At 35.7% G+C, this 15854-nt stretch overlaps 4 protein-coding genes across 4 annotated transcripts in view; 2 read left to right on the top strand and 2 right to left on the bottom strand.

Moving 5' to 3' along the window:
* Positions 1-653: 653 nt before the first annotated feature.
* Positions 654-3534, bottom strand: LOC108686935 (vang-like protein 1). Its single transcript, XM_018192463.1, has 4 exons — positions 3066-3534; positions 2118-2712; positions 1583-1741; positions 654-1490 (listed from the first exon to the last, which is right to left on the bottom strand). Exons 1-4 carry the CDS (start codon positions 3194-3196, stop codon positions 654-656), a joined length of 1722 nt encoding a protein of 573 aa, XP_018047952.1. The 5' UTR covers positions 3197-3534.
* Positions 3535-3963: 429 nt separating this feature from the next.
* On the bottom strand, positions 3964-5731 carry LOC108687036 (40S ribosomal protein S3-like). The gene is made up of 5 exons (XM_018192623.1): positions 5698-5731; positions 5515-5600; positions 4788-5110; positions 4515-4702; positions 3964-4341 (listed from the first exon to the last, which is right to left on the bottom strand). The coding sequence occupies exons 2-5, from the start codon at positions 5545-5547 to the stop codon at positions 4157-4159; spliced, it is 729 nt and encodes a 242-aa protein (XP_018048112.1). The 5' UTR covers positions 5548-5600; positions 5698-5731; the 3' UTR covers positions 3964-4156.
* Positions 5732-6254: 523 nt separating this feature from the next.
* LOC108687034 (RNA polymerase-associated protein RTF1 homolog) lies at positions 6255-10006 on the top strand. Its single transcript, XM_018192622.1, has 7 exons — positions 6255-6541; positions 7191-7449; positions 7562-7969; positions 8048-8288; positions 8392-9118; positions 9202-9469; positions 9597-10006. Exons 1-7 carry the CDS (start codon positions 6461-6463, stop codon positions 9701-9703), a joined length of 2091 nt encoding a protein of 696 aa, XP_018048111.1. The 5' UTR covers positions 6255-6460; the 3' UTR covers positions 9704-10006.
* A 3800-nt stretch (positions 10007-13806) lies between these two features.
* Positions 13807-15854, top strand: part of LOC108687003 (cofilin/actin-depolymerizing factor homolog) — a 9176-nt gene continuing 7128 nt past the window's right edge. Inside the window, exon 1 of the mRNA XM_018192568.1 lies at positions 13807-14643. Coding sequence (XP_018048057.1) covers positions 14641-14643 — 3 coding nt within the window. The 5' untranslated portion in view covers positions 13807-14640. The remainder of the gene's footprint in view (positions 14644-15854) is intronic.

The raw sequence follows: 15854 nt of genomic DNA on the forward strand, positions 1-15854 counted from the left end.
TATATATATATATATATTGTATAATTCATGATATGCATAATGGAATAAATAAATATGTATACGCGTAAATATGCACGTAACTTAAAAAAAACAAAGAACTGAGTATTTTGTTATAGTAAAAACTAATTACTTTATACGTAATAATTACTTGAAGGTATGTTCAGAAGTATGGATCACTTATTAATGTCATGTAGTTATTGTTTTCGAAGAAAAGAAATGATGTCATAAATGTTGTTAAGAAAATGATGGCAAATTCTCCTATCTTCTCTCAGTCTCTCTATTGTATTAGAATATCTAAGTACTATTATATTGTTGTTCAACAATCCACGTTTTAATAAACAGAGATTTAAAATAATATTCTAAAATCTTTAATCTTATAAACATTTCGGTCTAAAAAAATTTTAGCGCAAGTAAGATTTAATCGAAATAATATTTAAAAATGTTTTCCGCGCGAGATAAAATCTAATATTTATCATGTCATATCTTTAGTACAAAACAATCTTCAACAATTCTCTCTCTCGTCACAAAAAAGATTTTATATTAAACATTATTTCGATTAAAATATCATTTGGGCTAAAAATCTTTTCAAGTATTTATTTAGAATAATTTTATTTAATTTCATAAATGTCAGAAGATAAACTTTATCGAGTATCTTAAACTGAGGTTTCAGAGTTCAAACGCAAAAGAAATTTGTTCGATTTAGGATGTGCCAATTGTTCAGTGAGATTAAAATGCGGTAATCTATGTGCTGTACACAAGAGTGCCACTTCGCCCTGTCTCAACTGAAACTCACAACCGTTAGCGATCGGGCGAGAGGGTAGCTCTCCTTCGCATACCAAGGCCCAGTGATGTGACCGTTTTTGTCTCTCTTTCTCATTCGATAGCACTGGGTTTGCAGCGAAGAATGGTTCTAGGAAGGCGCGCGGCGCCGCATCTTGAGCCAAACATCTAGCGAGACGATTCAAAATAGATTCTACGGAATGACGCGGCTGTTGCCGGGTGATTCTTAAATATTTCTGTAAAGCTCTTGCCATAGAGGGAAACACCGCTTGCGCAGCTTCCATAGGGTCCATCGGTCCAGGATTTGGTGTAGATTCTACTTCGGAATGCAAACGTTTGATATGCGCAAATGCCTCTTCGGCGGCAGTGATGAGTCTTGCGCGACGTTTCCGCACTCGCCGCTCGTAATCATGCTCCTCGTAGAAGCGCTCATTGTGACTCGAATCACGACGACGCGCTTGTGCTGTCAGAACTGCCCGGTCTCCGCTTCCGGCGCGCGATTGCATACCACCGGTCACTCCACCATCAACCTCGTAAAACTTGAAACTTGATTGTTTTCTACCAGACTTAGAGACTGGCAACCTTTCCAAATATGGATTGTAAATTGGAAATTCTGTATAGTATTTTTCTAGAACCCATACGGCTGCTCTCTGTATCGATAACTGGCCAATCGCATAAGATCTCGATTCACCATCCGGCGATCTAACGACCTGTGAAAACGAAAATAATGTATATAATTCAAAATGCATGTTGTAATTAGGTATCATTGAATAACAATATGAAGAACATTTAAGATAAACACCTTAAGATAAAATGTAGGTTGTAAATGACGAACTTCGATAAGGAGCACTGCGGTGTAATGTATAAACAGGAGTGTATTGGCAAGGGTACCTGCATAATTTACTAAACTTTTGTACTCTGTTATTTCGCCATTGGCAACAGTCTTAGCACTCTCGGTGACCTGAAAAATATCGAATACTTTAGTAACTATATATATATTTACAAAGATAGTATTTTTCAGTAAAAGATTAACATAATGTAATATAGTAAATTATTACTCTAATTCTATATTTTGAAACGAGATGAAAATTATAAAATAATTCATTATGTTATAAAGTATCATCTATTGATATTTTTGTCCATAGTGAATTTGAATCGATTTGAGGTCATTAATTAATGATGATCACATATTCTATTTTGATTTTTGATTGCATAAAATCATGATGCTTTTGTTAATCGATCTCAGATCAATCCAAATTCATTGCGAGCAAAAACATTATACTTGTTTCTTGCTGGAAAACGCATATAATTGCATTAATCATATCTGGGATGATTACCTGTACAACATAAAAAAGCCAATAAGTACAAATGCACAGGGTGGTGAGCAGCAGCACTCCTGCCTTGAATAAAAATATGCGTGGCATGGTAGCGGTTCGCGGACGCAGGAACACTGCCCAGCTACCGATGATCAGTAACACTAGTTTGAAGGCCAATCCTAGCAGTTCACCTTTGCATTCGGCATTACATGATAGTAGATGCAATTTCTGTTGCATCGTCAGTACCGTTGTTGAGTCGGGAAAGAATCCCAATTTAGGCAAAATAACCATGGCTATAGGACTAAGAAAGGCGCTTATCCCGAGTATCATTGCCACGATTGGACCAACATAGCGATTGCAGCTAGAACCAAACGTGCTATCGGTTTCGTTTGGCCAGTGGCTTACATCCTCAGTCGATTCTGATCTATCCGAGGTATTGCCAGTGACGGCTGTAGTATTCTCTCCCCAATTCTCATCCTGAGGCAGTATCTGCACCTCGATCACTTCTTGGCCCATGTTATCCACACTATCTCCTCGTACGTTGACTGTTGTTTGAAACGGAGCCATTTCATTAGTATCCAAATTCTGTCTCTCCTTTCTTTGACTTCGATTGCTCCTGTCACAAAAGATTACAAAAGATTAATGAAATCCAAATCATAAGAGATCATCTTTAACAATCATAATTTTAGTATTAAAATAACTCGCTGGTTTTAGTTGTATAATATCATGCTTCTTTCTTAATAATAAGAATGAATCAAAGAACCTCTTCTAGAGGTTCTTTATGGAACTGAAAGTACTTACCTCCTTCATTCAGTTATGCAACTAAAACCAGCGGCTTATTCCGTCAATATTAAAATAACGACTGCTAAAGAGCTTTTATGATTTCTATTGTACAACCTCATAAGACACTACATTTGGAGAATTAAAACTCCCACTTCTTTAGGATGATTAGATGAAATTGGGATATACCTAGTGGTGCGGTGAGAATGCTGCCTGTGATGCTGTTTCGAACTGTGAGATCTATGATGCTTCTGGGAGCTCCTGCTGTGGTGGCTATGGCTATGCTCGCTAGCCCCGGACTTTACGCTCTCCGTCTCCATTCCACGACAAAGGCTACCGCCCGCTCGCTACCCCATAAGAACATACCCTCCCTCGCACGCTGACGAACGACGGACACATGTATCGCGACGCCGCACGACGTAGTCTCAGTCAGCTCCAATGTTCCGCTTTACTTTGTCAAGGTACGCTATCGCCGCGCATCCACGATCCAGGCATTCTTGGAGCGTCGCGGCGTCGCGGTCACGTGCACTCTTGACATTCCGTTATCCGGTCGAGACGATTTGTAGGGAACAGGTTACCGCTGTCATCGGTACGATGTGAGATCGATACCGGAATGATCGATGAAACCACAATTCTCGGCGTCAAACGCGTAAAAAACAGACGCCGACACGCCTAACGTTTTATTATTCCCACCCCCTCTGTCCGGCTCCAAGCAGCCGGGCTACCACATTCCGTAGTAATTGCTGCGATTGAAAACACTGCGGAGTCGCTAGGGGAATTTTATCCTGAAGATACGCTAGAGAAAGATTTAGAGAGACCCATGTTCGTGGACATCATTTATAGATCATGATATAAAAATATAATATTCTTATACTATGGATACATTCCATTTGATGTTTGCAATACCTTGTTTATACATTTGCTAAACAATCATTCATTCATGTCGTTTATCAATCAAGTGTCAAACAAGGATTTCACTTGACGTTGCAAATGTATAGTAAAAAACCATGGAATGCATCCTATAGAAGCAATAGATATCGCTTATCTAATCGTTTCTATATTAGAACAATTAAAATGGATCAAACCATTTTCGCGATCAAGCGATTTTTATTTAATATTTATCATGTTTAAAATAATGAATAATTTTATAAATAAAAATATGTGTTGAATTATCAAGATAGTCGACAAATTCTTTCAATTAAAAACATTTGAAATATTTTTTAGTGGAACACTTTTTGTACTTTCTTTCCAAATGTATTTCAAATGATTATTACAATTTATTACACGGCAATAGGAGTGGGTGGAGGTAGATCTTTGGACGGCTTCACCTCGGAAATCGGAACTGACGGTGGCACCTCTTCTTTCGGCTCCACGATAGATACATAATCGGGAAGAGGTTTTTTTGGGCCACTCTTGCCATTAGGATCCCAAGGAAGCATAATTTTAACCTTGATTCCCAATACCCCTAAAATATATTTAAAATAAAATACAAAATAAAAAATACAAATATAATACCAAATATAACACAAATTTTTTATTATATGTTATAAACTGAATATATATTTCGAACCAAATTTTATAAGTACATTATTATATTACGAATTAAAGAAATAATCATGATAATACAATGATCGATACCTTGTCGAAGAAGCACATGCCGAGTGGCAGTGTTCACATACTCATTAGTCGGCTCGCCTGAGTGTATCATAAGACCATCAACAAATTTCATTGATTTTGCTCTCTGACCACGCAGTTTACCACTGACAACCACCTCACAACCTTTAGCTCCTGACTCCATGATGAAACGGAGGACACCATAACATGCTCTGATTAAAAACAAAATTTTCAATAGAAAAAATGTGATAAAAAATAAAATTAACAGACTACATAGAATAAAGCTCTAAACTTTACCTTCGTACAGCGAGGCCACCGATCAGTTTATATCGAAGAGATTCTGCCTGTGCAATTGCACATAAGCCACGTGTGGCGACTTTTTCGGCATACAACTCAACATTCTGCGGTTCTTTAAAATTAAAACGTTTCTGTACTACAGAAGTAAGCTCTCTGATCCTACGTCCCTTTTCACCAAGTACGCTTTGTGTATGAGTAGCCAACAAGATAATTTCTGTTCGATTTGGTGTAACACGAACTTCCACACCAGAATAGCCATCCTCAGCGAGTTCGCGAGTCAAAAACTCGTTTAACTCAGCCCTGAATACACCATCTCCCACAAACTGAAGATAAAAAAAAAGTGAATATTAATACTGAATTTAACTTATCTTTATTATATATAAGTATGAAAATTTGTTTGAAAAAACTATCATAAAATCAAATATCAAAATTAAATATCAAATATAGAATAAAAGAATGTTGCAAAATAACTAATATATGCCAATCTACAAAATTTTATATATTTTAAATAATTTTGTAATGAGATATATGGAATCGTGAAGGCCATATGTGAAAGAATTCACATGTGACACTGAAAGCATTCCATTATGATTTATGATTCTAGCAATATTTTGCTTTATTTCGATGAAATATTATTCCAAAAATTTTCAGCACTGCAACAAATATATTTCTATGCTTGCTCAAATTTATTATATATTTATTATAAATTCTTGAAAATATTACTAACCTTCCTCTTCTTCGATATTGAACGATTCTCCATATTCAGGATACTTCAGGATAGTGAATCACAGATTCCTTTCAATTGAATTACGTCTAAAATATAAAGAGAATTACGTTAATTACTAGTGCTTAAACATATATAAATCTAAATTTATAAATTCCTAAATTTACAATATTAACAGCCGCTTACTTCTCTTAACCTTTCGTATTTCATATGATTTCATGAAGACCGCATGCGGATATCTACAATTGCAAACTCACTTTAAATCATAACTTATTTGAAGTCAACCAATCAGAAATAATATCAACTACGTAATATCAACTGTTGACGCTTCTGATTGGTTCTTGTGACTTACGACGATACAATATCCAATAAGAAAATTCACTTTCTAGAATTTCTAGCTAGTAATATTTTTGTCTCGAGAAAAAAATGGCGTTTTCCATTGGAAAAACTAGTGTAACACTATGCAATTGAGTGCAAATTGGCTTATATATTTCCAATGTTAATAAATAATTTAATCCTTTTAAGCTTATGAGGTTATCGTGACATAAAAAAAATACGTAATTTACAAGGATTAAATTATTTATCAATACTGAAAATATGTGAATTAATTTAAGTGCACTCTGTGCGTCGATTGCGCTTATTTTCCCAATGGAAAATTTTCCTATTGGTAGTGTGAAGCCTGCATAACGGCGTCTGCTAGCACTGGCACTACTGCGTTTGCGCGAGACTCCATCCCTCCATCTCGCAGCGTACAGCTTGTCGTTTCGCGGCTTCTATCGGTGTTGTTACAATCTTTCTACCGTTGTGGTTTCCATTTTTACTCTCTCTGTATCGAGTCTCTAGTCTATACGCTTCTGAAAGCTACTTTGGTTGATTTCCCGTGCTCGCGTCGTATGAGGCACGGTGAAATTTTATCGTTTACATTCTCCATCGGGCACACGTCTTCAGGATGCCCAAAAGGAAGCATCAGGCCCTCATAGATTCCGACAGTAGCGGGAGTGCGTCGGAAAGCGGTTCAGACTTGGACAATGTAAATAGCTTAGCCTTTATGTAAAAGTCCTGTGCCATTCACTTCCGCGTCCATTATCATACCGTATGTTTATCTCCGTTCACGAATTGCAAAGTGCAAACTGCGATCACGTTCTAAGCGACTTTGCATAATTTACGGTAATATCCAATACAAGTGCATAAACATATATGTACGAATTTTATGCAATATTAAATCAAGTATTTTTTTAAGACTGTAATGTGAATACACAACAACTAGGTAATAAAAGTTTTAAATGATCAAGCTGAATCTTCAATGCTTAAATAATTTAGTGAATTATTAATTTCTGAATTATGAATGTTTTAAGATAAAACAATTTTTAGCTTTTTTTAGCTATTTTTAGCTTTTTATTTTTAAATTATCTGGTTTTTTTCTTTTTAATGCTTGATTGTATATTTTATTTTAAAATGAAGAATGTGGAACAGTTGCAAGAAATATATTACATGTAATATAAAATATAAAATGTAATATATAATTGTTTACAACACATATAATGTTAGTAACATATAATAATAATGTGATTGCTTGTCAAAACTCATGGAGCACAATGCAATATGGAACTGAGCTGTTATAATTTTTTCCATGATTTTAGCATTAGTAATTGAGCACGTATCTCTTTACTAAATTTTAGGACCTATTGTCATTGGCAAAGAAAAAGAAAGGAAAATCCCAAGATGATTCTCAATCGAATGAGGATAACGGATCCATTAAGAAGGACACTAAACATGATTCAGATATATCAGATTCTGATGATTGGAATAACAAAGCTGGAAAAACAAAGAAGAAAAAGTCGCCATCAAAGAGAAGTAAACGAAAGATGACAAAGTCCAGCTCAGAAGACAGTGCTAGTGAGAAAGAACCAGCTAAGCAGCTTTCGGAGCCAGAAGAAGGTATATGGAAATTAAATCTTTTACAAATGTATACTTTGTTTTTTCTTAAATATGTGAATATGATCTCTTAAGTTTCTTGCTATTATAAATAACAATCACTTTATTATAACAGGTGAGGTATCAGATTCAGATCCGAGTGGTTCCAGTTCCAGCCAAGAAGAATTCAATGATGGCTATGATGACAAACTTATGGGAGATGCAGAGGATCAAGCTAGACTTGCACAAATGACTGAGAAAGAACGTGAACAAGAAATCTTTAAACGAATTGAACAACGTGAAATTATGAAAACAAGATTTGAAATTGAGAAGAAATTAAGAATGGCCAAGAAACAAGAATTGAAAAAACAAAAGGAATCGAAAAAGAAGGAGAAGGGTATTGAAGAGAAGCAGAAAATAGATCGAGCTCCAGATCCTAAAGAGAGGAGTAAAGATCGCAAGAAGACAATAGAAGAAAAGCAGGACAAGAAGTTTCATGCAATGTCATTGCTCAAAGCTAGACGCGAAGAGAAGAAGGAACGAGGTAGGTTTCTCATATATTGTTGCCTTCTTTGTATTAGAAATATTACAAATATTTCTAATCCCATTCTTTTATTAATAGAGGAAAAAGAAAAACAGAGGATAGAGCAGCAACAACAGCAATCAAAGGATATGGAGGAAGAAGAATTGGAAGATGATCATAAAGCGGCTGCAAACAAAACAAAACTTAAGGCATCTGATATATATTCCGATGACAGTGGTTCATCAGATAGTGGAGAAGAGGAAGAAGTAACTAAACCAGCACCTCTCCGTAGATCATCTTCGAGTGAAAGTCGCGATTCGGATTCCGACAACGATAAAAAGTAAGTTTTTAGGCTATTTTTTTATTCAATGATATTTTTTATATCTTTATTTTTATTTTTTATTTTTATTCAGTTATATTTTTATTCGATATAATTATTTTAGATCGATTACTAGCAACAAAGCTAGACCTAAGAAACCAGTATACATCAGTACTAAAGAAGATCTAAATAAGATTCGATTATCCCGTCATAAGATGGAGAGATTCGTTCATTTACCTTTCTTTGACAGAGTAGTACAAGGTTGCTTTGTCAGAATAGGAATCGGCAATAATAATGGCAAACCTGTCTATAGAGTAGCTGAGATAAGCGGTGTGTGTGAGACAGGAAAGATTTATCAACTCGGTGGTACAAGGACGAATAAGGGATTGAAATTACGACATGGTGCACAGGAACGTGTATTCAGGTTGGAATTTGTTTCAAATCAAGAATTCACAGATTCCGAATTCTTTAAGTGGAAAGAAACTTGTGCGCTACAAGGAATATCGACGCCTACATTTGATGAAGTAGAACAAAAATTAAAGGACATTAAGGAAGCGCTAGTATACGAATTCAAAGAAGAGGATATAGAAAAAATAGTACGTGAAAAGGAGAGATTCAAACAGACTCCTTACAATTACGCAATGAAGAAAGCACAACTGATGAGAGAACGTGATGCGGCTAATTGTAGAGGAGATGACGAGACAGCTAGTCGACTTAATCAAGAATTGAGTGAATTAGAAGAGCGTGCATCAGAACTGGATAAAATGCGTACGGCAACAATTTCTAGTATATCATACATAAATGATCGCAACCGAAAGAAAAATGTAGAGGAAGCTGAAAAAGCTATAATGGTAATGTTTAGGGTATAATTTGTATTATAACATTTCAATTGATTAATGATATTTCAATTCCAACTTCGAATTTGTTATAACAGGAAGAACTGAAAGCTAATAAGGGTAAGAAAGTCGATGACCCATTCACTAGGCGAAGTACTAAGCCAAGGATGGTGTATAAGCCGGAAGATGAGTCTGAAGTGGTAGCAATTCCAGTAAATGATAAATCGAATCCTCAACCTACTGGAGATTCAGTGTCGGCAGTTGATAAAGAGAATGGACAGGAATCTAAGAAGAAGCAAAGTACAGAAGATCTATTTGACGCACATGACTTTGATATAACAATCGATTTGGAAGTTCCTATTCCAAGTAAGTTTTGCAAAAAGTATTGTAAGAAATTATATTTTTAATTATAAATTTTTGCCCAGCAATTAAAACAAAACGAGATATACATAGAGTACAAATATTTATATAATTTATACAATTTTATTTCTAGACAATCCTGTTAGCGTTTTACCGAAGCCCATTAATAATATCAAGGATACAGGACCTCGCCGATCGTTAAATCTAGAAGATTACAAAAAGAAACGCGGTCTTATCTAACAGTTCATATGTCTTAAACATTCTAAAAATACGATAAGGCTAAGTTGTCGAGGTTATCTTGTAATTAAAGATATCACCTCATTTATCGAATGCTCTGTTTAATAACAAGAAGGAGAATGCGTTCTTATAATGATTGACTGAGAGATTAGATTATTTATGATTATACTTGCAATGTTACTACTAATGAAGAATTTATCTGTTTAATACGTTGAGTAGTAGTGGTTCCCTATACACGAAGGATAAATACTGTATTACAGTTATGTAATATTACAGTTACATAATAAATAAAGGAATATTAATGATACGAACTATATAATATCTAATGGAAATTTTGTTATAAAATTTTTTAGAATTTCATAACATAATGTCATATTAATGATTATATCTACATATGGATATGTGACGCATACATATTTATGTAGGAATTATATTGGAGATCACACTGTGTGTATATAATTTAACCAAAATTTCATTACGCACTCTTTATTCGCCATTAAGATCTATAAAAAGAATCGATAATCACTACCATTCATCATTCATCATCATACTCAATGTATTAAAGAGATTTTAATTAAGATTTTAATTCTTCAAAAAGATTTCAACGAATCGGTTCCTATTATGTATTCCAAATAGCGACATTGTCATTGCTGGACGGAAAATATAATTTTGTACACATACAATAATTGCGTATATAGAACAATGTTTGATTGATAATGACAGTACTTAAGGAATAAGATTACTGAGATATATTACTTAGATGCTGCGAAAAATATAATTTTACGTTTTATTACACATCTTCCAATGCACATGGGAGACAACCATATCTCAAGTAACATACAATTCTTATAAAGCGGTAAAAAAAAGTGCATATAATCACTTTTTAGCGCTTTATAAGTGCTGCTTTGCTACTTGGGATATCATATAATACTTAAATGAAAAATAGAAAAAAAAGGAAGATATATTTATACTGATCAAGTTATTTGCCAAATAACTAAATTTCTTACAAATCGTTTATATAAAAATCAATTTTGATTACAGTAAATGATATAAGATTTTACGTTGTATGCAATAGAATAAAAATCTTGTTAAAAGGCCATTTTATCAGAAAATGGAAGATATATATATAATTAACATAACTACTACAATAGTATATCAATATCAATTAAATAAACTTATATCTTTTAATTCACGTATCCTGTACGTAGTGTACGTTACACTGTTTGTATTATTCATTTATGTACAGTATATTATCATTTTGACATCTTTCTCAATTTATTCATATATCTTCAATATTTTCTATTGAGGAAAAGCAAAACTGTATATAAATATTTCAATGTTTTTGAATTATAATTTTTATCATTTGAGATCCTACAATATTAATGCAATGATAAAAAAAATTTTTTTTTAGCAATACCGATTCTCTTATTGAAAAAGAAACTAAATTTATTTAAAAATAAGTTAATGTACTGCCTCATCGCTTACTTACTTTTTTATTATTTTAATATTGCTGAAAAAGATTGTGTCAAACGTACGAAATGTATTACGATTTTATAATTGTATTTATAATATATGACATGTAGAAAATATGTACAAAATGAATGTTTGCATCGTATTACATTATATTATAAATTATAATAAGGCGTCTTCATTGTCTCTGCATTTCTTTTATCGAAATTGTACATACATGTATTTAGGGGCGGGGGAAGAGGAGAAGGGGGGGAGGCATATTTAAGCACAAGAAACTTCAGAATCTTTCTTCTAACCATGTAATAAATTATTATTTTCCTGATCTAGGAAATATTGTCAAGAAATTATAACTGTGTATAGCCCTATTGCTAAATACTGTAAAACTGTAGAAAGCGATTCTTATTTTTATGTAATATATATTTGAAAAAATTGTAGGTCCCGTAATCCAGAAATTATATATACAAAAGAGATCACCAGGTCGCCACTGATAAGAGACGATGGATTTGAGAGAGAGAGAGAGAGAGAGAGAGAGAGAGAGAGAGAGAGAGAGAAAGAGAGAGAAATCTGAACAATATTGTTTGTAAAAGTATCATATTCTTGAATATATTAATTTCACTATTGTTTGCATTAACAACAATAACAAAAAACGTATTCTGTGCATACTAGAGCCGTGTTTCAAATTTACTGCTAGCAGTAAAATGCTACAGTTTACGTTACGTGCACTATAGATTTTTATTAGTCAATTTTGGAACACAGCCTTGAATTGACAATTTAGTTTTCCAATTAAAACTAAAAGATGAAAGAGTATTATCTTTCTTCGACTTAATGGACACTCTTGTCTTTCAGTTTTAGCTGAAAAGTCAAGTTGTCAATTCTGTTACACAGAAATACGTTTTCGCTGTTATTGTTAATGTAATAATGAAATAATTAAATTTGCATTCAAGAAAATGATGAATTTTTTTTCGATATTTATCGTCTCCATCGTTTTTAAGGATGCGTTCCGTTTTACGCTTGCAGCACTCGTAAGCATCATTTGTCCTTGTTCAATATTTAGTAGACACGGATAAACTGATGACGCTCATAGCGTGAAAACGAAAAGTATTCTTATTAGAGATAAGATTACCTCTTCTACATAACTTACTATATATATCCATTAATATATGAAAGCTACAGTTTTTTAACGCTGGGTTTCAAACGGCCTATTAGAAGATTGTTATGGCAAATTAATACTTTCAGTGATTTGCCATTGCCTTCCGAGAGGTGATGATTAAACAAAATCTGAGGTATATGTATTCTGGGCATGAATTTAAATCTGGATCTTTTGGTACAGTGAGCAGCCACGTAATTCTCTACATCATGATCGCCATATAAGGATTATCGTGCCAAGTAATGGCATAAAATAGATGCAATATTTATACTTATAATACTCAGAAGAAGCGATAAGAAGTGGATAAGATTATAAACTAGTATATATTATATTATAGCAAATTATATATACATTTATATGTAATAATATATATTATATATATTATTTGTATATAATTTTTATTTACTTATATACATATATATAATTTGCTATTAATGTTCGAGATACACAACATCACACATGCATATAAGATACTTTATGTTTATATGTACTAATGTCTTTTTATCATTGCACTATGTGTTTTCTTTATTAATACATATTTTTCACATACAATAGTTTTTATTACCAGCAATTATATAATTTATTGCAAATTAAAGTATATATTGACTGCTCAAGATATATTGATCTTTTTATAATAAATGTGTAATGATGCCACTTTCTTATGTACAAAATTAATAATATTGTAAATTATGTAACTGCTAACAGTATTTAACAAAATATATACATGTATGTGTGTGCGTGCGTGGATGGTTGTTTATTCTATTAGGATGTTTTATATTTATTCTACTAGACGATCTCATATATATTTTTTAGATCGACTAAGCGCATTATCATGTTTATCAACAAATTCTGTATTTTGTTACGGTATGTTTCGCATATAATTTCTGTATCGAGCATCATCTTTGCTTTTCATTATACTTCCACGAAATCTATCCTAACAGAAAATCTAATAGCGGCTTCGACTAACAATAAATTTTAACTAATTTAATTTATCGATTAAAATTCAGTCGATAAAATCACTTAAAGTAATATTTTTAATTAATCTCATCTCTTTTTTCCATATGTTAAACATAACTGTCAGTCGTTTTTATTAAATGTTATATAACAATAAAAAAATTAATAATTATATCTATGTCAATAGTACACTAACAGCTGATTAACGTTACTTGATATTACTTCAAATTAATAATTAACTAAGGTAATTGTAATCTGATGAATAAATATCGACAAATATTTTCGAAATCCCTAACGCGAGGTCTACAATGAGAGTCATAGTAGCGCAAGCTCTTGTAGAAAATTAATCAATTACTGTTGAATATAAGAAGAATGATCGACTATGATTGGTCAATTTTCTACTACGACCGTTACTACCCCGTATAAATGTAGATTGAAATTTCTTCATGCGCATAGGCGCCGAAACTGAAAGTCTCGATACGTTCTTGGCTCTGTTTTACCAATCGCGACATTTCGCAGTCGCGTTTCAATGCGCATCGCGAGGACTCGGCGCGCAGTCGCGACGCGTGTGCGCCGGACAGATCGTTCGCACACGGCTGCCCATATAAGGCAATTTCCCCACGTCCCTGGCGGCGATTGGACCGCGTGACCGGCACGTCCCGCGTCGATGACTGATTCCTCCCGAAAGTCGCGTGTCCGCGAATCGATCTTACGTAAATCGTGCATGTACACGTCGAATCGGCCTTGGTCGTCCTATCGGGAAATTATTCGCGCCGTTACCGCGTTTACTACCCCCGCCGCTGATTTCAATTCGTATTTGTCGCGCATTCTCGTTTTATCCGCCGCTTCGTTTCACGTGAATGCCGGCAATTACGCATTAATTATCCGATTCACGAATCATCGGGCGCGACGCATTAATTATCCATTCATTCTTTTACAGTATCGACTAGCATACTTCGTTCCGAATATCCGATAGATTTCCAATTCGCGTGATTTTTCTATCTCGCGCGCCTATTGTAACGTGCGGTGGCGCGCAATCGCGCCACGAATTTTTGACGACGCTTGACGGGGCGCGGGCATTCCGTTGCGGGCCAATCAGAATGGCGGGCCGTGGCGGCGCTGCGCGCGCAGGCGTAGGGATACAGGATTCGCGGAGAGAGAAAGAGAAAGAGAGAGAGAGAGAGAGAGATAGCCGGCTGGTCGTGAGAGAGGAGCCTCCCTTCCCGTTCGCCCGTGTGAGCCAGCCGCGCGATCTCTTCGACTGGACACTACGCCGCTATCCAGTTCCATCACGGCCGAGATACACCGGGAAAGTGTCGGTTAAAGTGCTCGTGACTCTGCCCACCGGCTACATCGCTCGCTACGGAAAATGGTAAATATCTGGACACGACGGCAGCGGCCACCGCCGCCGCCGTCGTCGTCATCGTCATCGCCACCGTCGTTTTGCAAATCCACAATAAGTGGATATTAATCACCCCGGCGAGAGAAAAAACGTTCTATAAACGCGAACATCGAAATCGCGGCATCTATCTATGGCGACGGGCGAGGTTCGACCCGGCCCGGCAGCCGACGACAACCTTTTTGTGGTTATGGCCGCAGCAGACGCGCCGGTCGGCCATTGTTGCCCGGCTCCGAGATACGCCTCCTTTCTCGCAACGGCGGCCGCCCGGAAGAATCTCGCGAATCGCCCGCGCGGCGTCTTCTCGCCTCGTCTCGACCACGTATCATCGCTCCGCTCTCATCTATCTTCATCGCAGACCTCATTATTTAGCCTCCCACGCGGATTACCGCGGCAACGGCGATGGTGACGATCCTTGCGACAGCTTGCACGGACTTGCCGTTGTTTCCAGGAAGCGTATGATTCATTTCCACTTCGACGAGCTGATTGACCGACCGATCAGTGACGGAGAATCGCGCGTCACAGCGGCATGAGATCGCGCTTTTATGCTGGGAGATTGCATTTTCTCGCTCCGTCTTTCTCTATCTCTCCATATCTCTCTCTCTCTCTCTCTCTCTTTTTTCTCTTTCTGTCTCTTTCTCTCCGTCTCTATCTGTGCCTCCTCTTCCCTTTGCCTTTTCGAACGTTGCATCCGATTGCAACCAGTGTCTTGTCACTCTCACGAGTTCGATTCTGTATCCATGAAGATCCGTGATATAGGGCCATTTCTATAAATATTTTTAATTCAAGTTAACTGGGATTTCAGTTCTCGGCTTCATCTCTTTTTAGCTTCGTCCAGGATATAATCTCGATTTACTTCAACGCGAGCGCGTGCGACGTCCAGGGAGAGACTCGAAACGCGCCGAAATTCCTGAAACATTCGCCGAAATTACCGTAAAACATTCCGGGGAGCATATCTCCGGACGTCGCGACGATCGCCTTGATAAAACGACGTAAAAGGTAACGGCTCGCCGCGAAAGAATGATGGTGACTCGATTCGAGTAACCATAACATTGTAATGGCGCCTTTGCAGCCTTATGTATTTATTTATTTATTTATATTTTCTATCATTTCTCGTTAGGTAAAAACATCGATTGTGCGCGCGCACGTGACACGCTCTACTTGGTTAAATCAAGTATATATAT

Source organism: Atta colombica, unplaced genomic scaffold (assembly GCF_001594045.1).
Source record: "Atta colombica isolate Treedump-2 unplaced genomic scaffold, Acol1.0 scaffold198, whole genome shotgun sequence".
NCBI classification, from domain to species: Eukaryota; Metazoa; Arthropoda; class Insecta; order Hymenoptera; family Formicidae; genus Atta; species Atta colombica.

Bases quoted from the DNA above. Each gene is read 5' to 3' on its own strand.
- LOC108686935 (XM_018192463.1), bottom strand. From the start codon at position 3,196: ATGGAGACGGAGAGCGTAAAGTCCGGGGCTAGCGAGCATAGCCATAGC. The intron at 2,713-3,065 runs GTATATCCCAAT...CTTTTGTGACAG, and splicing joins CATTCTCACCGCACCACTAG to GAGCAATCGAAGTCAAAGAA. The intron at 1,491-1,582 runs GTGTTTATCTTA...TCGTTTTCACAG, and splicing joins AACCTACATTTTATCTTAAG to GTCGTTAGATCGCCGGATGG.
- LOC108687036 (XM_018192623.1), bottom strand. From the start codon at position 5,547: ATGGAGAATCGTTCAATATCGAAGAAGAGGAAG. The intron at 5,111-5,514 runs GTTAGTAATATT...TTTTATCTTCAG, and splicing joins CAATATCGAAGAAGAGGAAG to TTTGTGGGAGATGGTGTATT. The intron at 4,342-4,514 runs GTATCGATCATT...AATATATTTTAG, and splicing joins GCATGTGCTTCTTCGACAAG to GGGTATTGGGAATCAAGGTT.
- LOC108687034 (XM_018192622.1), top strand. From the start codon at position 6,461: ATGCCCAAAAGGAAGCATCAGGCCCTCATAGATTCCGACAGTAGCGGG. The intron at 6,542-7,190 runs GTAAATAGCTTA...ACTAAATTTTAG, and splicing joins GCGGTTCAGACTTGGACAAT to GACCTATTGTCATTGGCAAA. The intron at 9,470-9,596 runs GTAAGTTTTGCA...TTTTATTTCTAG, and splicing joins TTTGGAAGTTCCTATTCCAA to ACAATCCTGTTAGCGTTTTA.